The following is a 27,825-nucleotide window of genomic DNA, read 5'->3' as shown; positions in this document are numbered from 1 at the left end:
CATCTCTGGGTTCGGGACTCTCGCATCTGGGTAAATGAAAGATCGCCGGATTACCAAAAGGGGTCAGCCGGCCTCTTTGTTGCCAGCACGGAAAGCTATACTATCTAATATTAAAGAACGGGGAACCATTGCCCGAGAATCCTACGAATTATATCCTTGTTAAGATCTACCGTGCCAACCATGTCCCACTGCCCGGAAGCGTCTCTAAATATTGTGCGTACCAAATTAGATATCGAATGGGACTATCTATATGCATGACCAATTGGTTGAATGAAGCTATAACAAAAATCCCAATCTGAATCACATTCCACTTTCTGAATTGAACCAAGGCTTGCGGTTTGGCCCGTACTGAGGTGCTGGGAGACGCATCGGCACGGGCACAATGCCTTTGAAGGCATCTAGCATAGTCCCGGATTCATCGTTCGGGGACTTGTTCTGCTCCGACACAGCATCTTCTTTACTAATAACAGGCATGAGCACACCGCATTCCCAGTTTCGACAGTTGAGTTTCGGTTCCTTTGTTGCCCGCTCCTGAACGAGGCGGCCCCTATTCATTATGAGTTTCCCAGATAGCAAGGCACAATCAGAGGATGGGCATGATACGAGATCACTCACCATGCGCTCTCTGAAAGATTCGCACTTCCCACATAAGCCCAGGCTCGGCATTGAGAGTTATCAGGTAGCGTCGCTGGGTCATCTGGCCTTACGTAGAGGATCTAGAGCATCCTAGCATAAGCTTGGTGTCTTCTTCCGCTTCCCTCAAAAACACAGCGACTCACTTTATTATGCATCAGTAGGCCTAGCCTCTGACTTACACAGTCACGCAGAACATGACGAGGAAATTTAGGGCCCGTATACCACCTTGATTGAAAGCAAATCGTCCCTGCGGATTGTGGTCCACCTTTTGTGTCATTAACTGTTGTCTCTGAGGGGAAGTAGACTCTAAATCTATCTTTCCACTCTTCGGCCGTAGACTTGTTAATGAGCTGTGTAGGGTTGCTGCGGCTCCGGACAGGAAAGGATTTTGCGGTGCGAAGGACGTATTCCGTCGATCCATCGTCGCCTGGACACAAAGTTATCCCTGTGATTCGTGTTATAATGGGGTATCGCACTCAGCTATTGCTGACCTTGGCATGCAAGATATATGGACCTCAAGAACTCGTCCGTCAAGGAGCCAACGGATGACGTCTATTGTGTATCAGGAAGTGCTCTGTGAATTGGTACAATTGTAGACTCACGACAAAATCGATGTTGAGAGGTTTGGATGTTCGCAAACCAAGAGAGTTCACTGCACGTCCTAAGCCGCAGTACCCTGTACGCCGCCACGAATCTCCCATATGCGAGCCACCACTAGATGGAATCAGAGATCAGACCATGATGTCAGGGTAGAGGAGGTTACATAGTGTGGACAAATGCAATATGCGCGGTTCTACTGAAGTCATAATCGGTCAGTTTAGCGATGATATTCTCGTGTAGAGTGCTAGCTTTTAAAAAGTAAGTCAACTCGTGGTAGAAGCCTGTTCGAGTAAACCCAGAGTCTTTATCGGTCCTTTTTGGTAGATCAATAATAAAAACACTCTAGGTTATGGTTAGCCGGTAGCGGATAGGAATGTCAGATTATGCAGTACATTTTCCATAAGACCACCTATTTCACCCCAGTCATATGGAGTCAAGTTGGCAGTGGGGACCACAATTCGAACGTATCCCGAGTGGAAGAGTAACATCAGCTTTGAATGCATGCAATTCACTTGACCATCCATTGGTGGAAAACATAATCTAAGGTTGCTCATAGCAGCGGTTTCGGACTTGTACTGAAGTTTCTAGGACCACAAAGATGGTTAACTTCACGTTCCAAAAGGCTGAACATCAAGACAAGAAAGTAAGGACCAGCAATGGGTATAGTTCATGGTCCAGCCAGACAATTACGTGGATAACGTTGAACGGCACTTACTGTAGATTCATCCTTGGCTTGCATCACCAAGTAGAATCGAGTTTTTGCTGTATTTAATTTTGAGAAAAGCCATTCCATTTCCCACATAAAAGAGCTGAGGACAGCAAGTTGTAAGTCAGATTTCTGAAAAACTTCCTCGATCTTGATATCATCACCCTGTCGGCGGCAACCGAAGGCCCATGTTTTCTTAACGACTCCGTTAGGAAATTGAACCGACGGGGTCGGAGATGGGATCTGAATTTGATCATTTCCTGCTGGCGTTGTGCGTGACGAATTTGATCCAGAAGATGAGTCAACCACTGATATAGCAGGACCGGGAGATCTTGAAGGCGTTCCAGTTCTCGCCTGCTTTGCATCCCGTTGGCCATCCGATACAGGTTCTTCGGCTTTTCTCTTGTTCAGCCGCTCCAGGCGCTCTTTCTCCATCTGTCTTCGATCCAAGCCCAATAAGCCAGCTGCTTGTGTCGGCGCCTGTATGCTTGCTGGGGTTTCAGCTCTACTGGATATCGGGGTGTTAGATGCCTTGCTGTCATTGTTGCCAATTGATGACAAATGATGTCTCGAAGAGCCATCTTCATCTGCTATGGCACTTTGCATAGACAGTTCGATCGCCCTCTTCAGGTCTTCATCTTCGTCATCGCCATCTTCCTCGCCCGAATCGGTTTCATCCCCATCTGTCTCGGAACCAATGACGGAGTTTGACTTGGGGAATATGGGTATCACATCATCATCAGAATCTGCAGTCAAGTCAACAACTTCATGTTGACGCCCGTTTTGGCTGTTCTCTTCGTGATTACTGGATTCCCTGAGAGAGGCAGCGATTGCTGCCCTCAGATCAGGGTCATCTAAATCGTCGGGATTCATCTTAGATCATTGAAACCTTCAAATGAGGTATCAGACAGCAAAGGAGAGGTAGATATGAGGGATAAAAAAGGGAATAGCAACTCGGGGGAGGTAATTATGTGGCTAGTAAAGACCCATGCTTTGACAGACCGTGAATGGAGGGTTTATAGTGATACGGAACACAAAAGAGGTGTGTTTACGGTAAGACGTCACGGGAGTCCTTGGTTGTCCAGATGATTTATTCCTCAACCAAATGAAAATCAAGGACCTCAAGCTAAGTGTAACACCGAAAGACAATATAAAAACGCGTTCGAAAGAAGTGGAGGGTAGTGAAAGAAAAGTCACGCAAAGCAGGAGACAACAGGAAACAAGAGAGGAACCCGTCCAATGATAATCAATCTCCCTGGCAACACGTGACTGCGATATATACTTTATCACCAGGTATAACCTGGAAGTAGTCGAGGATATATTGAACGATGATTGAAGGTATCATGATGTTTAATATGTGATTTCAGGCCCCCCAAAAAGGTTGCCAGCAACTACTCATTCTATTTAAGTGCACTATGTAGAGAGACCGTATCAAAGAGCAAAGCCCGTATACAAGCTTCACTGTAAACAAAGAGGGAATTATCGTAGTAGTCTGCATGGATTGCCCACATCTTTATATACAGCCTTTGAATGGGTACAAGGAATGGTAATGAGACCATTGTTCGAGTATTGCAAGGCAATTACCGTGAAGGTGCAGCCCTGGTTTGTGCCACAGTAACTTCCTTTTTCTTCTGTTGGCGCAGCAAGTTGGTTCCTCATTGTGAATGAAAGTAAAGTGTTGCATGCGATTTGAAGAACAGCTGAATTCTATTGTTCCCTGGCTACCTATCCTCTGGACTTTGTACACTCTCATTCATACCAAGGACAACAAATAATCGAGATGCCCCCAGATAACTCCTTAGAAAGCCGACCACCCTCAGCTTCGATTTGAGCCATTTCCCATACCCCTATTAGGTGAAAACATGGACCCCGGCCCTCAAGAAACAGGGGTTTCAGTTCATAAGCAAGACACCAGTATGCAGGGCCCCGCGAACAAGCCAAACTTCAATCGTCTCGAACCAAGTAACCCAGGGTAAGTTGCCTCACCCTTCAACGCACACTGTTCAACGAAACTTCCCGCTAGCAAGAGCATGGGTTGGAGGATCACCGTTCGCTTTTATAGGAGAGTCGTTGAGGACAATGTCACTCGAATTGCATTGTACGATGGACAACCAAACTACCATGACATTATTGTTCCGGAGGCGTGCAAGATGGTCAGAGGAGAGCTGGTTGTCGGCTGCCACTATCGTAGCTGTTACCTTTATCGCCTGCCAATCGATGTAAGGTTCAGAATCTATGCCGCTTTGTTTGCGCATGACGGAAGTGCCCTCGAAATCGGGAGACTCGAACACACAGGGATCGGGAATCTACAAATTCTCAGGACGTCGCACCTCATTTACCATGAAGCTTCAATTGCCCTGTACCATTCGCTTAGTTACCGCAGGCTCTTTCTCCGAGCGTATGGTCCTTACTCCGCAGACCTTCTCAGACGTCATCCGAAGTCGTTACCGTGTTGTCGCCCTAAGGAGTTTGATGTCAACCTTGAATACCCCTGTCGCAACGAACATCTTAATTGGAGCAGACCACTGGGATCGGTCGTAGTTTTGATAGGAGCAGAGAACCCTAGAGTGGCTTTGCATCGCCGTTGGGCGTTTTCAGAATTCATTACAGCATTGAAAGCGGCCGAGCCCTTGCATATCTTTTCGTTGACCGTTGTTGTAACAGAGAATTGGAATTTGCCCGGTTTCAATGAGAAAGATTTGGTCAACACCTTATTTAGCGGCGCGTTCAAATTCCTTGGAAAGCTAAGTTTTCGTGGTTTTACTGAGGAGGAGAGAAACCGCCTGTGCCATCTTGTCCACGCTCTAAGGGACCCACCCCTGAAGATTGAGCGGAGTAAAACGAAGATACAGGGACCAGGGTTCTCGATTTGGCTTTGTGAGTGTTTCTCTTTTTCTTTTCTCAACCCTTAGATGCATTGAAGCACAAGGTCTATGATTGCGAAGAAAACATTCCGATCAGCATCAGCGGTCTCAAGTCCAAGTCCAACGACCAGAAGCCGCTTTTCAGTCGGTGTTTTTGTCACGATGGCACTAGCTATCTGACGAGCATATAGCTGACCAATTGTGTCATGTCCAGAAATACGGCCTCCCAGGAGTGAAGTCGCAGTGAGGCTGCTGATCGGAAGAAGACTGTCATCCGAGTCTGGGAAGGTGTGAGCGCCTTCAGTTCCGGGATTTTTGTTTTCCAATGGTACATGTAACTGTCATCCATTAGCTGGGTGTCTGGAAAGAATCCATTGTATACTACCAACCCAGTGACCAAGTCGGCCCTTTTGTGAAATTGTTACCAGAATTCTGTCGTTAAAGCTCATGCACATGACAGCTGTCTGAATACCATTAACAAGTCCGGCAACTTGTTTGGTACTGGCAGGAAAGGGAAGGTTTAGCGGCCCCTGAAGTTCACTGAGATTGAAAGGTTCCACCATGGTTAGAGGCTTGCCTTGAGCGATACAAATAAATGCAGTGAAAGGAGTACTGTCTACTCAGAAATGCGGGGAGGGGAAAATACGTTTCGATACATGAACTTGTAAACAGTTTCCATGGAGGGGAGTGTGTTACATACGTGGGCGGTGAACACAATCTCACCGCTTTAGGGCAGAATCTCTCCGCCGCCTAATTTTTTTTTGTTCCCTTTCCAATTGACCATCACCACAAAGCTCATCAATCTGCTTTTTCTGTATATTTTTCTTCTTTGTCTGTCGGTGTGGACAAAGGTATCATTGCCCCCACACCATGCCGAAGTTTGTTCCTCGTCAGAGGAAGCAAAAGCACAGGCAGAAGGAGGCGGCAGATGCTGCGGTCGACAGCAATGCCGCCGAAGTTTTGCCCGTCTCTAAAGAACAGAAGGAAGCCAAAAGGCAAAAGCTGAGAGAGGAATTGAGAGCGCAACACACCAAAATCTCAGCAAAGAAACAAAAACGCTTAGATAAATATATTGTATGTAGACTCTATGCAAGAAATGAATTGTGGGTTATACCGTCCATTCTAACCGTCTCTGCAGGAAAATAAACTCAAGAAAGAGGAAAATGTTGAACTGCTCAAGAAGCTTGAAAAGACAACGTTGGACACCTCCAATTTCGAAAGTTCTAGAGAATTAGGGAAGCGCAAAAGACTTGACGAAAACGGTATCATTGAAGCATCTAGGTATACCCATGACAGTGCCTCCCATGTGGAGTTGTCGGGCGATGAAACAGATGATTCACTTCCTCCTTCGGGGACAAGTTTCGCTATTCCTAAAGCACAAGGTCCCATTGAGAAGCCGGCGGAACAGGTCGTGGTTGGTAGCGGGTTGAAGCGCCCTCTCGAACTTGGAGCGGACGGATTTCCCGTCCTCAAAAAGCGCAAACGAGCGCCGAAATTGAAAACGAAGGCCACCAAGATACAAGACTTACCATGGGAGGGATTTGACTCGGATGAAGACGAGAATGAGAGCGATAACGGCAGCACCCCAGATTATCGGAAACTTAAAGACAAAGAGGTGGAGGCACTGGATAGGATGAATGAAGACGATGATGAATCTTCAGAGGACGCTTTTGAGGATGACCAAAGCGAAGATGAGAATGAGGGTGAAGAAGCGGAAGAGGAAGAGGAAGAAGAAAGCGACGACGATGATGAAGGAGACGAAGACGAGGAGGAAGAAGAGGAGGATGACAGTACCAGCAATCAGCCTCGCCAGTCCGCGTTCAAAGCTTGGGCCAGACAACAAATTAACGAAACAGTCGGTTTCAAGCCTACTACCGGTCCTGTCGTATCAGAAGAGCAACCCTTCGGGCCCAAGTTGAAAGAAAAGCCCGTGCGGAATACTGTTTACGAAGAAGAACCACTGCCCGCAGAACTTCAAGTTACCAAAGGCAACCCCTTCAGAAAGGCATTCCATGTCCAAGTTGACCGCTCGGAGGATATACAAAATGCACGATTAGGGTTGCCTGTGGTTGGAGAAGAACAGAAAATTATGGAGGCAATCTACAACAATTCCTCTGTCGTTATATGGGGTGCTACTGGTAGCGGAAAAACTACTCAATTACCACAATTTCTGTTCGAAGCTGGTTTTGGAAACCAGGATAGCCCTAATCCCGGCATGATAGCGGTAACGCAACCTCGTCGAGTTGCTGCTGTCAGTATGGCAAAACGTGTAGGCGATGAATTGGGTCAGTTCTCCGATCAAGTGTCTTATCAAATTCGATTTGAAAGCACTGTATCGAAGAAAACCGCAATCAAGTTCATGACCGATGGTATCTTGATCCGTGAAATCGCGGAAGACTTCTCGCTGAGCAAATACTCTATCATCGTTATCGATGAGGCTCATGAACGGAGTGTTAACACAGATATCCTCATTGGTATGGTGAGCCGTATTGTGGACCTGAGGAAAGCTATGAGTGAGGAAGACCCAGCTGTGAAACCTTTAAAACTCGTGGTCATGTCTGCCACTCTGCGAATTTCCGACTTCACCCAAAATCCCAACCTCTTCCGCCAGGGACCACCACCTTTGGTTCAAGCAGAAGGTCGCCAGTACCCCGTCACGGTGCATTTTTCCCGACGCACACGCCAGGATTATGTTGAGGAGGCGTACCGGAAAGTCTCGAGAGGTCATCGTAAGCTGCCTCCAGGGGGCATGCTCGTCTTTTTGACAGGGCAGAACGAAATTCGACAACTCTCTAAGCGCTTGAAGCAGGCCTTCAAACCCACGCAGCGGGGTGGAGAAACTGAGGTTAAAGTGCAGATCTCTGCGAACGATGCACCACTGGAGGCGGAAGACCTAGACATTGGGGACGCTGATCTTTCCAAGGTTGGCAACGAAGACGACGACAGTGACCTCGAAATCACCGGTCTAGATAACGATGATGATGACGATGATGGTTTTGATCTCGGCGAAGAAGCAATGGGTTCATCCACGCGAGTGCATGTTTTGCCGTTGTACTCCCAACTTCCCACAAAGGAACAGCTGAGAGTTTTTGAACCGCCACCCGAGGGCTCACGTCTTATCATTCTAGCGACTAACGTGGCTGAGACTAGTTTAACAATCCCGGGCATTCGATATGTGTTTGATTGTGGACGGGCCAAGGAGAAACAGTACGATTTAGATACAGGAGTGCAGAAGTTTCAGGTCAACTGGATCAGTAAGGCCAGTGCCAATCAAAGAGCAGGACGAGCTGGTAGAACTGGGCCCGGCCACTGCTATCGACTCTACTCATCTGCAGTCTACGAAAACGAGTTTGCTCAGTACACAGAACCAGAGATTCTACGCACGCCAATTGAAGGCGTCGTGCTTCAGATGAAGAGTATGGGCCTTCACAACGTTATCAATTTCCCATTCCCAACGCCTCCTAGTCGGCAGGGTCTTGCGAAAGCCGAGAAGCTCCTCAAAAATCTCGGTGCTCTCACGTCTGATGGCAAAGTTACGCAAATCGGCAATCGTCTGTCTACATACCCTCTGTCCCCTAGGTTTGGTAAGATGTTGTATATTGGTCATCAGCACGGCTGTATGCCCTACGTTATTGCGCTGGTTTCGGCCTTGGCAGTTGGAGACCTTTTTGTTCCAGAAAACCAAATCGACCCGAACCCCAAGGGGGATAACAGAGAGAAAGACGCGGTATACACGAACTCGGATCGTTTGGAAGACACAGTTCGGGAGCAACGTCACAAAGACTATGCAAGAGCTCATCGACTCTGGAGTCAACACGATGATACATCCGATGCGTTGAAGTTCTTATCAGCGATTTGCGCCTATGGATATGCTTCTGATGGAGAATCGTTCTGTGAAAAGATGTTCTTACGAGGCAAAGGATTCAAAGAGGCCACGCAACTACGAAGTCAATTGACAGATATAGTGCGGGCCAATAACCCTGGAGTTGTCGGAGCATATCAGCCACGTTTATCGCAGCCAACAGAGAAGCAAATCAAGGCTTTGAAGCAAATTGTCACAGCGGGTTTCATCGACAATGTTGCCATCCGGGCTGATTTGTCTCCAGTACCGCCCGAAATGCATCGTACACCGAAGAGAGCGATCGATGTTCCATACTTGACGCTTTTCAAGTCTCGCGAGGGACCGGCCACGGAACTTGATGAAAAAGCTGTTTACGTGCATCCGTCATCTATCCTTGCGAGCCTCTCACCCAAGGAAATGCCGCAATACATCATATATTCCCATCTCCAACAAGCGTCCCCATCGCTCGTGTCGACCGAAGTACCCAAAGTCAGAATGTTCCCACTGGTTTGTCCTAGTGGCTTGCAACTCTCTGCCATTGCACACGGTACGCCCTTAATCGAGTACGGTAAGCCTATTGGGAAAACAGAACCGATTGATGGAATCCCACCACGCAGGGCGTGTTGGGTGATCCCGTCACTGGTAAGCGAGGCTGGACGTGGAGGATGGCCTTTGCCAGCCAAGAAGGTGGTGCAAAAGAAAGACCCTAAGGAGGGCTGGATAATTGAAAAGTTTGGCGCTTAACTGTATATAATATGAGAAAAGTTACTGTAACGACTTATACAAAGCTATGAATACTTATAACCACGGTCATCATGAGACATGCTCTATTACTTCATTGCGTATGGTCCTAAATCCTGTCTGTCATATACAAGAATCAAGTGCAGTAACTCCCCAACGCCAATGTCCCAATTCAACATTATCACGAAACGAACAACAAAAAAGAGCAGAATCCAAGAGAGTAAATCGAAGCTCAAGGACGATCCCGCTCCCTCTCCCGCTTTTTCTCCTCCCAATCCCGACGCCCACTCGAAATTTCTCCTGTCTCCTTATCCTCCTTAATCCCCAACGCCTTCCGTAACCGCTCACTCTCCTCAATCTTCGCCTCAGCAAGCTCATGAACCTGATACGCCTTAAACTGTCTCCTATCCCTGGGCGGCAAATCCCGCGCAGACCGACCACCCCTCCGCTCCCCCTCCTTACCCTTCCTCTCCTCTTCCTCCTCCATCTCCTTCACCAACCTCTCCCTCAAAGCCTCACACCGCTCCTCAATCTCCTCATCCGACAGAATCTTCCCCTCCTGCTCCTCCCCGTCTTCCTTATCCCCCTTCTTCTTCCGCTCCGCAAGCTCCTCCTCAATCCGCTCATTCTCCTCCTCCAGCCGATCCCTTTCCTCCATAACCTTCACCTCAATCGCCCGCCGCCGATCATGCTCGAGAATCTGCTTGTCAGGCAGCCGCTGCTTGAAGGGCCGTCCTGCGTCGCTGTTTGCTCCAACTGGTGGATACGGCGCACCGTAACCCGCGTTGCGCGGTTTCATGAAGGCCCAGTTCTTCTGAACGTAGCCAGATGTGCCGCTTCCGCGGGGAGTATTGAGACCGACGTTCGAAGACATTATGGAGATTTCTTCTGTTTGTAGTCTTTGTGAGGGTCGGAGGTCGTGGTGGGTAAGTGGGTGGCTCGTTTTCTGTGGACCGTGGGATAGACAACGGGATTTGGAGTTACTGCTGAAAATGAGGACAGTGGTGGTGTAGAGTTGTGGTTTTGAAACAGTCCCCCCAGAATACGATGGCGGAATGGTAGCGCTTGAATTAAATTGAAGCTTTGCGACTTGACGGCGTCCAAAGCTACGATCGCGTCACGTGGTGATATGCTGATAAGCATGGTGGCCGGACCATCTACAAGAGTAGGGCAGTTCTTAGATCATACCAGTAGTGATAGATACTACAAAAGTTTGCCATACGGAGATTGACGGGTTCATCAACACTTTTGAATTGATTGACTGTATACCGACAGACCACCTCTACATGCTCCAGGCACTTCCTTTGACGCTCCCTATTTTCAGAGTTTTCCATATGTCCAAAGGTCCCATTTGCAACCCTCGAGGTCAATCAAGCGTGATATCCCAGTGTTCCCTTGTTCACCAATTAAGACGCCGACACCTCGTACCTGGACAAAGAGAAATACAGCCATCGACAACTATAAAGACGTGTCTTCATTTTCATCACACCGAACCTGTCACAGAACAACCGGAGAAAGCCATGAACAAATTAAAAGTGTAAAAAGAGAATTCAAGGAGTATATCGGGTAGGGGGGCGTAAAAAAATGACACAAGAAAAGAAAAAGAAAAAGAAAAGTAAGAAGAAAGCAAAGCAAGCTCCCGCCATGACCCGTGTTTTTTACGCCGTTATGCCATAAATTGCGATAGCGGAGCAGCGAAGCGATAGCTCATATATCCCTCAGAAAGCCTGTATGTATACGCCCGGATTAAGAATAATGTTGAGTGTCTCGGCACAACTGAGTGTGCGAATCGTGAAAAGGTTTAAAAATATGTCAATAGAAGCAAGGATAATTGGAAGTCATAGCAATCTAATTGGCACCGTTGATTTCCACAGAAGTAGTCGGGGTCGTGCCAGCCGACTCAGCTGCTGTGAGGGGGGTGCTCTTAGTCACGGTCTTGGTATCGCTGGATCCATCGCCGTTGCTCTGAGGGTCTATTGGAGGCGGCGTCGGGGGCGCCGCGCCCACGACTGGCGCTCGGCAGCCGTCGAGGCCGTTCACAGCCCGCTTCGATGGCTGGGGAGAGGATTTGTGCGAGTTTGGCGGTGTGGTAGAGGTAGTATGAGGAAGAGTGCCGTTGGTTGGTGAATTCGAGTCCGCAACTAGTTTCTCAATCGCCGCAATTTGTTTGCCATAGCTATACTTCTTCAGCTGGCTGAGAAGAGGCTTGATTTCCTCAACAAGAGCGTCTCTTTCTGCGCCCTTGAGCTGACACAAAACCTTCTCTGTACAGAGGTTAGTACTACTCAAGTATACTCCTATAGGATTGAGGACATACGTATGACATAATTGCCAAACTGATCACGAATCAGTCCAAGTAGGGGGTTCTCCCCATTATCATCCGTTGACGTCAACATGCTGATAATTTGGTGACGCTGAGACTCTTGACCGAATTCGATACTCTTTTCCACCACATTGCTTGCAAACTTGTGCTTCGAGTAGGTCAACAAGTTCGACATAACAATTGTTACCATACGGGTTCGATCCTTGTCCTCGCCGTTCTCAATGACATGCTGAATCACGTAGTTACCGAATTGGTCCGGAATCAACTTGGCGGTGCAGACGTGGAGCTCAGCAAGAATCGCCTCACGATCCTCTTCCTTGCAGTGTTCCAGCATCCGTTGGATTACACGACAGCCATATGGATGAGTAGCTAACTTCTCGACCTGACCAATGAAGGCATTGATGACGAATTGTACATGCTCAGACGGCACTCTTTCAATAGCCTTTTGGATAACATGGTTTCCATTTTGGTCCCTAACACATCGCAAAACGTGGTGTTCAAGCTCCTTCACCATAGAAGCTTGTTGGTCCGTGAGAATATGCTCCAGGGCCTGCACTGAATTAGCCCACCGACCTGTAAGGAAAAGAGAATATCTAAGAGGCTCTTACCTTCTGCACGACGCGACATCCATACATCTGAGTAGACAAAGCCAGAATATGTCCTTTCATTTGGTTTGCCAAAATCTTCTTCTGCGTCTGGTTGCCATGCTCGAAGAGCTTCTGTACAACATAATTTCCAAAGACGTCTGTCATCAGCTGCAGACTATCGCCCTGAATCTCACGGAAAACCTGCTCCTTTTCGTCACTGTTTGCCGTCTCCAGTTTCTGCTGGATGAAACGCGATCCATGTTGATCACCACTGAATTCGACGACGTGGTTGTAGATGTCCTAATGTACTGTCAGTCACGAGGTAATTTGGAAAAATGTGCAATTAATGGTTACCTTAAGCTCATAACGTTTATTGCCCTTACTATTCGCCCTAAACTCCTCCAGGACTGGACTTCGCACAGTCTGGGATGGATCGTGGTCGCGGTGGCCCCTACTTGCCAGGGCGGCGGCGCCAAGTTGGGCGACCGGATAGAATCCCGACAAAGCATTCATTCCTGAGCCTTGATAGCGGGCAAGGTCGTATGGGGTAAAGGGCAGTCTTTGGAGAGGGTTGATTGCTTGTTGGGCCAACTCCTGCTCTCGCAGGCGGCGCTCCAAAGCAGCAGCCTGTGCATCAGATAAACGAGCAGACGCACTGTTATAATGTGGGACGTGCACAGACCCACTATCAAGCGCAGCATACAGTGGGCTGTCCACCCTGGCATATTCTGTCGGCGAGATCGGATTATCTCCCACGCGGTTTCTCGGCGCTTGATATCCGAGTTGGACATCTGACGCGCCTTCACTTGCGTAGCTAGCCCCTTGATAGGCGGGCTCGTCACCCTGGTATTTCAATCGCTGGAAAGAACCATCAAAAGATGGGTGCGACAAATACCCGGGGCGGGTACTCGAAGGATGCGCGGCGTAACTTCCTTCGTTGAAGTGGAGTTTACTTAGACCAGAATTGATGTCAGCAGGGCCGCCGGCATATCGACCCTCGAATCCCTGGCTCTCGGAATGGAACGATGGGTATGAAGAGTGTACCGGTCTCTGAGGCGCGAATGATGCCGAGTTGTGTGACGCATGCGTATAGGAGTTGCGGCCAAGCGTCGGCGCAACAGTCTCGGGCAAGCCCTGGGGCAAAGCAGACATAGATGGCATTTCATCGGGTCTGGTACTCTCGAGCGGGGTAGAGAACCCTGGTTTCATGGGGAACCCAGATCCAACAGGGCTGCCGCCGAAGGCAGAAGAGTTGGCATGCCGCCGGCTCTCTGTATTTCTGAAATTCCCAAAGCCAGAAAATGCGATACCATCTCCAGAAGGAGAAATACCCTCCGATCCGGTGTTGAGATAGGCCTTGTGATTTGTTGATCCAGCAGTGCCACCGATTGCCGCCGATCGGGGTAGTGTCAAGTACGAGGAGTCACCGGCCTCTGCAAGGCTACCTGTTCCTCTGTCACCCGCCCGTGTTTGGATAGGCGATGTTGTCATACTGTTATTTGTCGCTCTGGAGAGAACATTTGAAGATGTATTGACGGTACTCCAAGGCATATTAGGGCGACCGTTCCACCCATCCGATTCGGACGATGACAACAAAGAACTAGAACCGGCCTTGCCTTCAAAGGCCTTATCACCAGCATGCTGGTCTAGACGATATCCCCACCAATTAATATAATTTCGCCAATATGGAAGGCATTTCAAGTGTCTCACCTAGATTGTCACCCCAGATGGTATTCTTCCAGCTCGCCTTCCCTCCACCAAAAGGCTGCCCCATACCTCCATGGCTTCCACGGTTCCGTTCACCACCCATATTGGACGGAGCGATGTTTGAGCTTCGACTTGACTGTGCCTAGATCCAAAACCGTCAATTGCTTGATCAACTCATCCCAACTACCTGCCACTCACATGATGTACCGCGCTTGCGTTTGCTGCCATCGCGGCCATTTCACCATGTATCTAACTAAACACAAGACGGAATAAAGAAAAGTATGTATACGAACAGCGTAGAATTATTTGCAGACGGTCTCCAACAGTACTTGTTTCTTAGCACTCCCGCTTTTCTCTTCTCTGTCAGTCCTCCCTCTAAGTATCCCAAATTGTGGATTCGCGGCGTCGAACCGATAGGAGTTATAACGTGGCGAACGAACACGAGGACCCCGTCGGGATAGCGGATAAATGTTGACCTGCACGAGGCCCGGTCATATGGTTAGCAAGACGTTGTAATGCGGTGAGGCGATCTTCTCATAGAAAAACCACTTACCCAGGCAGCGACACCGAGTCAAACGAGGGAAAGAAAGGAAGGGATGAAAGAGAGGAGCGTACCGAAACAAGGTAAGAAAATAATATAATAGGGTTTATTGTTTTTGTCCAAACAAAGTATTGCGGTCAGACCATGTACAGATTATACAAGGGATCGCAGGGGCACAAAAGGGAGGTGAAGTGGCAGGCGGGCCAGCGAAAAATGCTTAATACAGAAGCAAAGCAGAAGCAAGGTGACGAGAACTGGATAATGTCCCTGTCGTTACGAGTGTAATGCTCCGCAAGTAGCCGTAGATCAAGACTGCCAGTGCGTATCGCGACGTTGCTACGCTCCGTGCATGCTCCAGGAAGTTCGAATCTCGCAAATCACTCTCATGTAACTTGTGGAGAGGGAACGGGACGAAGAACGTTGCCGACTCGAATGTGTTTCAATCCGATAGGCGTTTGGGAGATTTGATGGTTCGCAGCAGCAAGGGGGAGGGGAGAGATTCAGTCAAATTGCGACTGGTATTATGGGGAGGAATGTGTTTCGTTGCGCAAATGAGGCGATCAGGCGTGATTGGTGGAGCAGCGATAAATGGGAATGTGGACGAGAGAGACAAAGCACGGCATTAATGTAATCCAGCTGTGACACAGGCGAAAGCAAGCATGACACCCAAAGCGGTTCTGGGGGGCCGATCAATCTCGATAGTAAATCCTCTTCGACCTCCACACCAGTGGGGAGTTAAGAGAAGTACGGCAGTGGTGGTGGGGGGAGGAAGGAGAAAGGATGATGTCGGTGATAATATCGTTGAGAAGAATGAAGATGTTGACTGAGAGCGAGCGTCAGAGGCAGCGCAGTGGGAAAAATTCCTAAACGAAGTGAAAGAAACTGGTAGCACAGACAAGCAGCACTAAATGGATTCAGGATGAAGTAGGAACAAAAAAAAAAAGTGGGAAAAAAAGTGGAGTGAGTCAGTTCAAAATAAAGGAAGGGGGGATGGTTGGGAATAAAAAGACGAGAATAAAAAAATGATTAAAAGCAAAAAAGAAAAAAGAAAAATATGAAGTCTTTTTTGCAATCGATGAGAGAGTCAAGATGATAGATAAGCTGGTCACAAAAAGGTCAAGCTGGAAAAAAGATGCTGCGTGTCTTGGAAGGCCCTCAGGTAGGCGCCCATCGGTCGGTAGGTATATTTGGTATCACTGGTGACAATACACCAAGGCGATCTGTCGATCCGTTCAGGAACTTTGCCATGGGCTGAATTGGTACTTGATCGCAGTATGAGCACTACACCTGAAGGGTAAGTACCGCCCAGCCTTTTAGGTAAAATCAACTTGCCCAAGGGTGATCGCATGTCCACTTGTCCCATACCGTTCCAAACCACCATTCAATGTTTCTGGGGCCGCCCAAATTCGTTCCCGTCGCTCTTTACCCTTAGGCTTTCACCTCTTTTATGGTTTCTTCCTTTGCCCCCTCTTATTGTCATACAATTAGTCCTTAACTTTACTTACCTGTCCTTGTAATCAAGATGTATGACGCACACAGGGCAATGGTTGGGGGGCCTATGGTAAACTTACGCCGGAAATTAATAAAGGGAAAATAAGACTGATGCCTTTTCCCTCCCATTTGTGACGATACTACGGTTCTTAATACTAGTGCCTCCCATATTCATATTGATTTGGCTCTCACGACGCTACAGGGCCGAAGTTAGGTATTGAAGATGGTAATCCATGGTCTTGACTCTTGGTATGCTTTGATTTTGCGTAATGTATCATCTTTCGCCCTCTGTTTAGATCCACGTAGGATATCAAGGAGAAATTCAGGCTATTGTGGAGACCAATTAAGAGTTCTTGGTACGGCCGAACAGCCCATGTTAGTTGCCCCCATTTTCGGACATGACTTCCTGGCCAGCGAACACACCAATATCCGCTAGTCATTCTCGAGATGAGGGGGGAAGGTAGACAGAATCCCAAGAGAAGTATCCCCGCCGTGGCATTGACTGGGTGTAGAGTCAAGTCAACGCCGGTCGTTGACTTCCGCACTTCTTGACTGGCTTCAAGCCCTAACTAAAATAAGACTTACAGCGAAAGTTTACTTGTGCTGGAGCCCGACCGATCGGATCCACTAAACTAGCTTGATTTTCCTCTTAACAATTGAAACAATACTTTATCGGGCATAGGCAAAGGAACACGCCGGCGGATATAAATTAGTTTATTCAATCCCTGCTTTACGTAGGGTTGAGTTGTTCTGGTCCAAGACCAGTTCAACAGCCTTTTGGGAAAACTCAGTGGGATTGTCAAATATTCTTTAACTTTTACTGACATCAATAAATATAAGAAATACATAAAGAAGGGGGGGGGAAGAAAAACGGTCAGACGAGAAGATGAGAAAAAAACAAAAAAAAAAAAAAAAAAAAAAAAAAAAAAAAAAAAAAAAGTGATTACTCCATACTTACTAGTATATTTTGAAGGGTCAAGGTCTCGTGTAATTGGTTTTCTTAATGACAGCCTCATAGTACTCAGCGGGTTGGTCTTGTGACAGAAATCATAACAACTAAATACTCAAATACATATCCGAGTAGTACTTAGATCATTACTACATAATCCTACCTTGACTCATTATCGTGCTCTTCTATGGTTGGTTGGTCCTTTCCTATTATCACTTTCCCTTTTTTTAAACCACCCCCACATACTGAATTTTAATTCGCTTTAGCCCTCCCGTAGAGACACCTTCTCTGTACATGGTTGGAGGTCAACATATGTACATAGCCCCGAGCGGCTACCGCCCATCCATGGAATTCTTATGACATGATATCTGACCTCAGCAGTTCCGACAAGGTACAGGGTACCTGGAGAATACCAACAGTAGTAGCAAGAAAGGTGATTCGCGCGAGTCGTAACCGGCAACAAGCATTGGCAGAGATATTCATCATTGGCAAACGCCCCTTGCTTCCACTCGGTGAACCCCTCAGTTACGTTTCATCCGCGATACCCTTCTTAAAGGCTACCCCCTGAGAGGTTCTCCGTTGTGGACGGTCAATTCTCCCATTGTCACTCCATTGTATTGTCAGTATGACAGCTTTTATTAACTGGTTATATCTATATTAACACCTCCAATTTACATCGACAGTATCGTTGACCTATGATCTGCAGTGGTAAGTATTAACCAGTCGATCTTCAGGACCATCGCATTTAGACTCCCCCGTACCTTCTTGGTAGAAACTTTGAGTTATCGCTGATTATTGCAAATTAATAATGCTATTAGCCCCTTCCAATGAGATGGTCTATTTGACAGCCTTGCATTCCTGGGGGGCACTACTAGTATACGCAGTGCTCTTCCACAGTCTTGCTCTCGGGCAAGCTGTTCCCCAATACTCATGCTTGATATATGCGGATAATATTTCCATGCATATCCTCCTGATTCCTTGTACCATGTCCAAGGGTAGATTCGTACCTGCTGGGAAAAATAGCCGGAGCAAAATGCTTGTATCCATACTCACGCTCCTACTAGTCTGGTACTTATTCGTCATATAATATGTTGGCCACTTTACCTTGGTTCAATCCCATCTGGCCTCCCTCTTCCTTTCTTGTCCCGTATCGGCAATCAAAATCGTCACTGACTATGACTGGTTGAGATGGGAAGGCGAAACGTAGGATCATGATGAGCTCATCAGGTTTTATCTCCGGACCCGCCCAAGTATAGATCTAGCAAAGAATATTTCTGTACGCCTATAATCGCCACTCTATGAGGCACCGAAACCAACTACATGTCCGGTAACAAGTCCACAAGTATATATCACTCCCGTCGTATCACCATGAAACATGTCAAGATACACCAGTAATTCAAAACGCAGCTAGGTGGGTATTCTCTTCACAAGCGAGAGGCGGTGTAGTATATACATATTCGTTTAGCACTTCTACATCAGCGAATTATACAAGCAATCTGGGGGTATAAGGTTTAAGATGAACTACCCATTCTGCTATACCATGTAAGAAAACAAGCGGAGTGTTTTCACCATACCAGAGGAAGACACGATGTACAGCAGATATTGGAGCTAAACAGTGTACCTATGGCATTTATTGACCGAACTACCTTTAAAATATATCTATTTGTTCTTGAACATATATACACCTCACGTTCGAGAACTTTACTCGAATATGCCATGATTATCGAGGTACTGTTCCTATCTATGGTTTAATATATCGATGAATGCGGGATACATTTTTTTTTATTTTTTTTTAAAAAATTTTTAATTTTTAATTTTATATTTTTTTGATTTCCGATGTATTCCTGTCACGGTTCATTGGACTAGCGTATACGGAAGGAAAATTCAACATAAAATGAGAAATAAAAAGTCGTACACCCCGGTGACCTGAAAGCTTTCAACCACTCGGTTGGCAAAAGAGAAGCCGTGAATTATGCCAGCATACCCTGTTCTCCCGAAAAACACGCGTGGTCTAGCCTTGTACTTCGTATGAGACACCGAACACACTAACAAACCCAGCGCATCAACTATCCATGGGAGGAAGAGGGGGTAATGCGAACTATCTGACTCGCCACGGCTCTCTTCTGTAGATCTGGAGCGGTGAGGGTATCCTTCTAGAGGAGCCTATGTCGGTTCATGCTGTCTTGAAGTAAGGACCACATCATATGAACATATCTATCTCCCGAGAGAACCATGGGTGTAGGGCCGACATACTGATCCCCGGAAGGCCGGTCTTTGGATTGGTTTGACAGGAATACTGGACATTAGTCACTATGATGACCGAATGAACGACAAGAACCGAGCGTTTGACTACCGGGGCTGGCTCCGCTTAAGCTCTTCCTCGGTTCGAAGTAGTTTAGGTTCACTCCTATACGGTGTACGCATGACTCTCTACATCTGAATGCGTGTCTTGTAGAGGTTGGAAAATCTGAGTGTCAATGATATGACTTGCCAAGCCAATACATATGATAATCATGATTCTTCCGTACATCCGCCACTCAATGGAGTGATCATAGCTCGGTCATGAAGTCATTTGGCGGGGGTGTAGATCAATTGTTATGATGGGCTTGGACTAAAATGCTGGGTTGTAGCAAACAGATGGAAGTAGACCGTTTAAGGAGTATGGGGTACAGGAGACTTAGCCTACTACATATACCAAGAGCAAAGGTCAACTGGAGAGAAACCCTTGGCACCGATGACCCAAGCGATGTTTAACCAATCCGGAATTCTCCGAAGGCTTGATCTAGATCAGTAGTTCGGATGGTATTCTATATATTATACTTGTTGGGGTTGCCATCTCCCCGGTATTTTCCATGTACTCCGCAGCAGCCAACAAGATTTGTGAGAGGCAGTTGTAAAGTTCTATATCTACTGAATATCCCACTTTCCACATGTCACCCTCAGGGAATTTTACCTCGGCTTCCCCAAGAGCGGGGATCAAGCGATATATTCTGTCTCTCCTTCAGCAGGCAATGAGACAATGATGTCACGGGTGTCTTGAAATCTTATTATGATTATAACTACCTATTTCTATGGAAAAAAGTGAACGCACGGAGGGCTGGATACCAAGATGACCTGGTGGTAATATTATGCCTTGACTTTAAATTTGTTGTCCTCTACCTTGATCTCACTTCCTAGTGTACTATACTTACTCCACAGTGAGATCATATGAAGATTTGAGGTCGCCCTTAGGAAGTTCCCACACTTTCAAATAATTCAGAGAAACACGTTGCGGTCTCAAACATACATTTTTGCTGTATGGAATGCATGGAAAATCATGCAATCGCTCAGGGATACCAAGGAGAGTTGCATGCCAATTGCGACGGGAGTGCAGTGAGGGTGCAGCTGAGACTCTATCCTAGATATAGACGCTATGCACAAATCTTCGCTGCAATGCATATGACAAGATGACAAGGCATTGCATATTGTATGTCCCAACGACTACAAGGACCGACTTCGTTTCATTTATGGAATCTGACGGAAGAAAAACTTATGTACCTAGCCTCGATCATGCTATTCAGGGGTAAAATGAAATGAGCCAAAAAAAGAAGACGTGAACAAGGCCGAGTGGGGGCCCGAGGCCAAAGATGGACATGCCTAACAAAATGGATTTAGCATCAATCACCAGGAGGATCAACGAATAGGAATGCTAGACTGGGTTGAAAAAGGCTTAGTTCAGGGACGCCGGCCTTCTGATAGGACGAAAATCTCGGCGATGGGGAGATTACAACTGCCTTTAGCGCCAGCGCCGGCCAATAGCCAAGAGACACCATAGAGGAAATGGACAAACAAACAACAGGCTGGTGGATCCTTTTGGCATTTAGTCTTAGACTAGCATTTCTTTTGTCGCTGGCTAGCGACCAACTCACCCTTGCTGGGTGTTCGCTGGACGGTCTGGCCCTGTGGGCACCCTTGCGCCTCGTTCCTGTCGTACCGGTTGACCGTGCGTTCGTAGGCGCCTGTCTTTCTCCTCTCTCTCTCTCTCTTCCCCGTCCGACCCTTCCCTTCCCTTTCTTTCTCTTTTTGTTTTTCTTCCCTTGGTTTTCATTCCACCCTCAATCCATTCTTGCTCCTTCCTTCCTCGTCACGTTCTTTCGATCCAAAAGCAGGTGTCGGCTTCACTCTTTCAGCTGTTCACCTCGCTGTCCATTCGTTCTCCTTTACCAGCCCGGTCCATTGTGTCCTGCGACCCCGTCTCTTCAGACCGCCCGACCGACCTGATACATTCCCTCTTTTTGTCTTGAATAAACTACGACTTTTACAAGATAGTTACCCTGGTTATTGTTATATTCTTCTCCTTCCAGTAAAACACTTGGCTGGAAAGTTGAGTAAGTGTTACCCAATATGTAGCCTAGTATAGCGCTGATAGCGGTGGTATACAGTACGACCTGGATCCCTATTGAATTATACTTCTTCACCTGTCTTGTCGATACGAATAGCTTTACAGTATATACCTTTCGAAAACCGAAACCGAGAACCGTATCCTACCGGAAAACTTGACTATTCAAAAATGATGCACCTGTTCAAGAGACTCGTCGCCCGTGACGATGAAAAAAGCAACGATGATAGACTTACTCCGGCCATGATCGATCTTTTGATCGCTCTTCTAGTTCTCGTCCTAGTCGGTATCGCCCTGGTTGGTGCCCTTCTTGTTTTGCGCCGCAAGCGCCAAAATCGGAAACGATCTGAACTCCCGGTCCATAACGGTCAGTGCACGACTCATCATCGCAGCCTCACGATTTCTGCGCCGCCATATGCCAAGACCGAGTCCGTTCTTGTCTACGATGAGAAGAAGAGACTCATGGAGAACTCGTCAAGCCCCCCACCCAGCCCAGTCCCAGAGATCCGCATTACGTTCCCCGAGGAAGAGGATGAATCTGGAAAGCGCAAATCTGGACGCATGGTGGTTGTAAGAATTAGTGATGCTGGTGGTGTTGGACTAGAGCCATGCCATGACGAACTGCCACCATATCAGTCCAGTGATGCGGAGCGTTTCCAGTCCTTGGACATTGAGCGCATGGGCGGGCTCAAGGAAAAAGAGGATGTAAAAAGATGGTCTTAAACGAACCGTTGATAACTAGATACCAGCGGCCGTCTATTCTATCCGTGATACCCCTTTCAAACCTCTTACTCTTCGACGATCTCAAAAGGCATGACGACATCCCGGCGAAGATTTTTTTCCGTTTCTTACATATCGCCACTTGCGTTTCGTTGTAACTTTCTGACTTGCACATACGCGGACTGATACCTCCCGTCTGACCACTGCACTCCTAATATTCGGTGATTCGGTGTTTCACTCTTGTCCTGCTGGGCAATATTCGCCTGACTCACCCAAAGACGGAACTAAAGGCATACCTTAGCTGAATTGTGTATAGCAAAGGGCTGTTGGTTCATTTTAGATTTCTTTTCTTCACTCGCCCCTTTTCTTTCATCTACATTCATTTTTGTTAAGGCGTTCATTTCTCGTGCTTGGTCACTTTAATCCTTTCACCCTGCCACGTTACTAGGGTTGGAAAGACGTTACGCACCTGTTTGTTGGATTTTTTTTCAATTTCATTCTCCTTCAGGGGCTTTTTCTTTTCTTTTCCCCCACTGACCTTTTTGTCTTTTCAACGGTCTATTCTGCTATCCTATCACCATCGTCCCTACAATTCTCGGGTTGCCTTTCAGGTGTCTTACAGCTGGATAATGTATGTAACTAGTCTGACAATGTATTGTACGACCCCTTTTGTGTGGGCCTCAATGGATGCGTTCATTTATTCAAATTGCGAGGTGCCCGTCCTTGCTCTATGATATTCCAATGATTTGCCGCCAGGTGGCCCTCAGTCATACTAGGAATGCGCACCAAATCGCTACTTGTACACTATGGGAACTATAGAATTACCGCAACCAGTAAACAGTTGTCCCAATTCGGATGTGCCCCACCAACCTTCAGGGTTCTGGATGTTCCGAACCGTGCCGACCAATAGTAGTGAGGGATTTCTCAAATTGGCGTCCCGAAAGCGCCGATTGCCCGACGTCACGGGGGGAAAGATTTGGGATGTGCGAAAGGGCTCGTTGCATAGTGCGCGTCCTTACCCCGAGTCTCACCTCTCGGGCTTTTGAGAAGGCAACTTGGACTTTCTACTTATTCGTGCTCATGTTACATCTCCGCGATTGAGTCTTTGTGGTAATCATGCCTGCTCAGTGATTCACCACGAGGCCGTCCACAGCTTTGAAAATTTTGGACCGAAAGAAAGACGACTAAGGGATAGCCACACCTTCCCCACTCCCTTTTCAATTTCAATGTGTCCAGTTTCAATTTCTAAAATTCTTTGACACCCCTATCTTGCATCAGCTCCTGCGTGAGCAAACGTCAAACCTACCGACTTGTTCACCCGCAGCGAGCGGTTGCGCTGCCGTGAAAGGCGACTCACTTCCTGGTCGCTTTAGATGAATACGGCCTCGACAGACTCGGCGACCTCCTACCCGTGATGGCATCCGGAATAAGTCTGGGGTCGAGATTCGATAGACCCGACCCCAATGGCTTGCAGACTACCGCGTCGCCCTCACGGCTTTCGGAACGCAACGATACGCAGAAAGCCCCGGTACCGAAGGCACTGACAGGGAGGCACTCCCGACCAGGGAAAGGGAGCAATGGGCAAGAGAGTGTCGATGATGGCTTGGAACGGGAATTCAAACTCAGGCACTTGGGTTCCCTGGGTGTGCTTGGCTGGATACTGTGAGCTTGCCTCTCCATGGTCGCAAGCGTTGTTTCATTTTAGAGCTGAAAATTCTAATTCGAATTAATGAACTACAGGTTTCTCCATATTGTGGGAATATTTTTCTTTACTAAGGGGTTTTTGCTAACTCGGATGGTCTTGGAGAACAAGTCGTCTTGCGATGTACTTCCGTTCGGAGATGTATCCTCGCATCCTGCAGTCGGCAAGAAAACCGAAGCATGTTGGCACCAGAGGTCATTCGAGAAGGCCATTGTGATTATCGTAGATGCTCTGCGGTACGATTTTACCGTCCCATTCGCATCAACAGCGGAGGGTGAAACTTCCCAATTGTTCCACGATAATATACCCGTCTTGTACGAGACCGCCGTCAATACTCCAGAAAACGCTTTCTTATTGCCTTTCATTGCGGATCCGCCCACCACGACGCTGCAGCGCCTCAAGGGGTTGACAACTGGGACCCTGCCGACTTTTATAGACGCAGGCTCTAACTTCGCTGGAACGGCAATCGATGAGGACAACTTAGTTGCTCAGCTGCGTGCCGCAGGAAAGACTCTGGTTCACCTCGGCGATGATACCTGGCACAGTCTATTTCCTGACTACTTTGATCCCGAACTGACGCGGCCTTTCGATTCTTTCAACGTGTGGGATTTACACACTGTCGACAATGGGGTAAATGACCATTTGTTTCCCCTCTTACACCCGGAGAACGCCACAAAGTGGGATGTTATATTTGGGCATTACCTCGGTGTTGACCACGCCGGCCACCGTTATGGTCCCAATCATCCAGCCATGGGTGCAAAGTTGAGGCAAATGGATCAGGTCATCCGAGATCTCATCACAAACGTTGATGAAAACACACTGTTGGTTGTCATGGGTGACCATGGTATGGATTCGAAAGGCGATCATGGAGGTGAATCGAATGACGAAGTGGACGCTGCTCTATGGATGTATTCGAAGAGAAAGCTCTTTGGTCGCACCAGCCCTGATACTGCCGTGCCGCCGAAGACTGCGCGCGAGCGCTCTATCCCTCAGATCGACCTTGTGCCGACACTGTCATTGCTTCTCGGGTTGCCAATCCCTTTTAACAACCTTGGATCACCAATCGAGGAGGCTTTCGCTGGACCCGGAGGACAGGACTGGAAGAATCTGGTTGCCGTCAATCGTTTGACATCTGCTCAAATTAAGAGGTATCAGCACGAGTACGCAATAACGCGAGGGGTTGATGATGGTCAAGAGTTCCGTTCGTTAAGCTTCTGGGAGACAGCGGAAGATGCCTGGCAGAGGTCCTCAAAGCGTGGCAAGTCAAACACCGAGGCCATGCGGTCGGTCTACCAGTCATATAGGGAATATCAGCGCCACACTCTCGATATATGTCGTGCGTTGTGGGCTAAATTCGATGTCCCGAGCATGCTACAGGGTGTTGGAATACTCGTCGCGGGCCTTGTACTGTTGGTGTTTTATGCTCGTGGTATTCGATCGGACCGCACAGAGCTCACAAAACCGCTCCTTTCTATTGTTGGAGTAGGATCGGGTTTGGGTGCTGTGGTTGGTGGTGGTTTGACATTCAGTGGTGTTGCGGATATGCCAATAACAGAGTCATCCGCTTTGTGGGCTGCCGTTGGGAGCATACTTGGCGCCTCACGGGTGATTTTCGTGAAGCCTGGCCATTTGAGCTTGCCCGTCCCCAACTCGTTGTGGGGCTGGCTCGCTGTCATGTTCACCGTGACTCAATCGGTTGGTTTTGCCTCCAACTCCTACACCATCTGGGAGGATGAGATTCTATTATTCTTCCTTTCCACTTTTGGTGTCGTCGCTGGCGTATCTTCCATGCGTCAAAAGTCGACGGCCGACAGGGTCTTGGGAGTCTATCACTCAATACTATTCGTCATCTTAGGAAGAGTAGCATCGTTCTCTCGCCTCTGCCGTGAGGAGCAAATGCCGTTCTGTCGTTCCACCTATTACGCATCCGCAACATCCTCTACATCTGCCCCGTGGCAACTCGCCATTCCTTTTCTCGTGACACTCATTCTACCCGCAGTTGTAAAGTCATTCTACGCCGGGTCGAAGTCTTACGAAGGAGTTGCTACTCTGTGGGTTGGGTATGGCTTTCGGCTAGGGTTGTTTTTGACTTCCATCTTCTGGATGCTTGAAGGCGCGGATGATGGTGAATGGTTCTCTTTGAGCAAGGAAACATTGAAGTCGATTCGAGTATTTCTCGCTCAGCTTGTTCTTGGTCTCGCCTTTGCTGCTGGTACAACAGCGTTCATATACTCGAAGCCCTGTGTTAGCATCAGCGTCACACAAGGCACTGCTGACTCCGAGAGTAAAAACAAGTCTACTTCCTCCCCATCGCAGCCGGGAAGAACAACCGTTACTATTCTGGGCTTCGGCAACATCTATGGGACCCGGTTCTTCCTCCTTGTCGTCAATTTTTGCTTGGCCATTGCTCTAATGCAGAAACCCATGGGCCTGGGTACCATTGGTCTCCTGCTGTGGCAAATCTTATCTTTGCTTGAAATCCTTGACACGAATGCACTGGTTTTGGGTAATTCAGCGATTGGACCAATTGTTCTGGCTCTTCTCGGTTCCTTCTACTATTTCAAGACAGGCCATCAAGCAGTTTTGAGCAGCATACAGTGGGAGACTGCCTTTATACCTCTATCCTCAATCAAATACCCTTGGTCTCCGATCCTAGTGACTCTGAACACTTTTGGTCCACAAATTCTCACAGCCGTTGCTGTTCCTCTCACCGTTCTCTGGAAGCGGCCTTTGCAGCTTCATGACCAGTCAAGGTCTACCCCGTCGAAGCCCAACAACCCTGCTACTAAGATCCTCTCAGACGTAGTGCAGGCGGCTTGCACTTATATACTCTATTTCGCCACCATCAACCTCGCAACCACGATTTGGGCCGGCCATTTGCGTCGCCACCTCATGCTCTACCGCATTTTCTGCCCTCGCTTCATGATGGGCGCCGCCGTCCTAGGCATTGTGGACATTGTCCTCATTTTATTCTCCGTGGCTGGCGTCCGCTGGAGCATGATGAGTGTGGGTGAAATCTTCGGATGGTAGATGGTGCAAGAGACTTAAGCACCGTGTCTTGCATTGAGGAAGGGCGCTCTGAGAAAGGAAGAGACGAAACAAAAGCAAAATAATCTCCCAACCACAAAACTCTCACAGACGACCTCGTCTCGCATATATCACACTATATCATGCTGTCCTCGCCGAATCCCGAGGTTGACACTAGATCGACCTCTTGCGAGGACCTTGTTCCTTGTATGTATTAATCATTCAGTTATGTATATTCTTTTGACATGGGGGATGATTAAATAAGACTGGAGGGGGTTTTGCCGTTCTACTTATGTATTTTTGATTCCTAATAATGAACGATGTACTGATATATTGACCGAAACAAAAAATTGATAGAATGACGTTCGAATAATTGTATATGTATTATACGGTTGTATTGTATTGTACTTGTTGTATGGGCGTACCGTGAATCAAGCACGTTCTAGAGGAAGGTAACAACAGTACTCGAGACCAGACAGTGATTCACTGAATGATGTAGATGGTAGCGTCGATATACCTATGTTATCAATCCCTAATGGACTACCAGAAAGAAACAGTTTCGTGTTCTTAAATTCGTCATTCCGAACTCTTTGCTACAGTACATGAGTGCCAACAACAATCGAAACTCTATCAAGAACTTTTTTTCCCGCTGCCAGTAGCTGCTAGTGCTTGTTTTCGTTGAATCCATAGCACAGCATTCTTTTTTCCATCACCATACGTAGCCTTGGGGGAAGTACAATAGAATCATACTGGACCCAGTACCCAAGAGAATCACACCGGTGAATGGTTGAGATTGAGAGGGGATGGTAACAAAACGAGATAACTTTTTTTAGCACAGAAAGACGAAGGGGGTATTGACACAGGCTGAATAACTGGAAATGTACATTAATCCATCATGGTAAAGAAGTCATAAATGAGAATATAGGTAGAGTGTCATGGCGGTGGTCCTTTCCTCTTTTTTTTTCCCCCTACCCTTTACTTCCGTTCATCCTACACTGAAGATTGCCAGATC

General features: G+C 47.6%; 6 protein-coding genes across 6 annotated transcripts; 3 read left to right on the top strand and 3 right to left on the bottom strand.

Annotated features, from left to right (window-relative positions):
• Nucleotides 1-300: 300 nt before the first annotated feature.
• Nucleotides 301-2,815, bottom strand: AO090701000116 (uncharacterized protein; the record flags this gene model as incomplete). Its single annotated transcript, XM_023237468.1, has 8 exons — nt 301-547; nt 616-716; nt 780-1,081; nt 1,128-1,188; nt 1,239-1,350; nt 1,374-1,429; nt 1,629-1,727; nt 1,952-2,815. The coding sequence occupies 8 exons, from the start codon at nt 2,813-2,815 to the stop codon at nt 301-303; spliced, it is 1,842 nt and encodes a 613-aa protein (XP_023092000.1).
• A 2,861-nt stretch (nt 2,816-5,676) lies between these two features.
• Nucleotides 5,677-9,391, top strand: AO090701000118 (ATP-dependent RNA helicase ECM16; the record flags this gene model as incomplete). Its single annotated transcript, XM_001822948.1, has 2 exons — nt 5,677-5,880; nt 5,945-9,391. The coding sequence occupies 2 exons, from the start codon at nt 5,677-5,679 to the stop codon at nt 9,389-9,391; spliced, it is 3,651 nt and encodes a 1,216-aa protein (XP_001823000.1).
• Nucleotides 9,392-9,620: 229 nt separating this feature from the next.
• On the bottom strand, nt 9,621-10,046 carry cwc21 (U2-type spliceosomal complex subunit CWC21; the record flags this gene model as incomplete). Its single annotated transcript, XM_001822949.3, has 1 exon — nt 9,621-10,046. One exon carries the CDS (start codon nt 10,044-10,046, stop codon nt 9,621-9,623), a length of 426 nt encoding a protein of 141 aa, XP_001823001.3.
• A 1,190-nt stretch (nt 10,047-11,236) lies between these two features.
• On the bottom strand, nt 11,237-14,108 carry AO090701000120 (mRNA-binding protein PUF3; the record flags this gene model as incomplete). Its single annotated transcript, XM_023237466.1, has 6 exons — nt 11,237-11,652; nt 11,706-12,261; nt 12,320-12,598; nt 12,653-13,569; nt 13,630-13,944; nt 14,009-14,108. The coding sequence occupies 6 exons, from the start codon at nt 14,106-14,108 to the stop codon at nt 11,237-11,239; spliced, it is 2,583 nt and encodes an 860-aa protein (XP_023092001.1).
• Nucleotides 14,109-21,535: 7,427 nt separating this feature from the next.
• Nucleotides 21,536-22,242, top strand: AO090701000121 (uncharacterized protein; the record flags this gene model as incomplete). Its single annotated transcript, XM_023237465.1, has 2 exons — nt 21,536-21,934; nt 22,114-22,242. The coding sequence occupies 2 exons, from the start codon at nt 21,536-21,538 to the stop codon at nt 22,240-22,242; spliced, it is 528 nt and encodes a 175-aa protein (XP_023092002.1).
• A 1,256-nt stretch (nt 22,243-23,498) lies between these two features.
• AO090701000122 (mannose-ethanolamine phosphotransferase GPI13) lies at nt 23,499-26,816 on the top strand (the record flags this gene model as incomplete). Its single annotated transcript, XM_001822952.1, has 2 exons — nt 23,499-23,746; nt 23,825-26,816. The coding sequence occupies 2 exons, from the start codon at nt 23,499-23,501 to the stop codon at nt 26,814-26,816; spliced, it is 3,240 nt and encodes a 1,079-aa protein (XP_001823004.1).
• Nucleotides 26,817-27,825: the final 1,009 nt, after the last annotated feature.

This window comes from Aspergillus oryzae, chromosome 5, assembly GCF_000184455.2.
Source record: "Aspergillus oryzae RIB40 DNA, chromosome 5".
NCBI lineage: Eukaryota > Fungi > Ascomycota > Eurotiomycetes > Eurotiales > Aspergillaceae > Aspergillus > Aspergillus oryzae.
The sequence above is the reverse complement of the archived record's forward strand: the minus strand, read 5'-3'. Positions and strand labels throughout refer to the sequence as shown.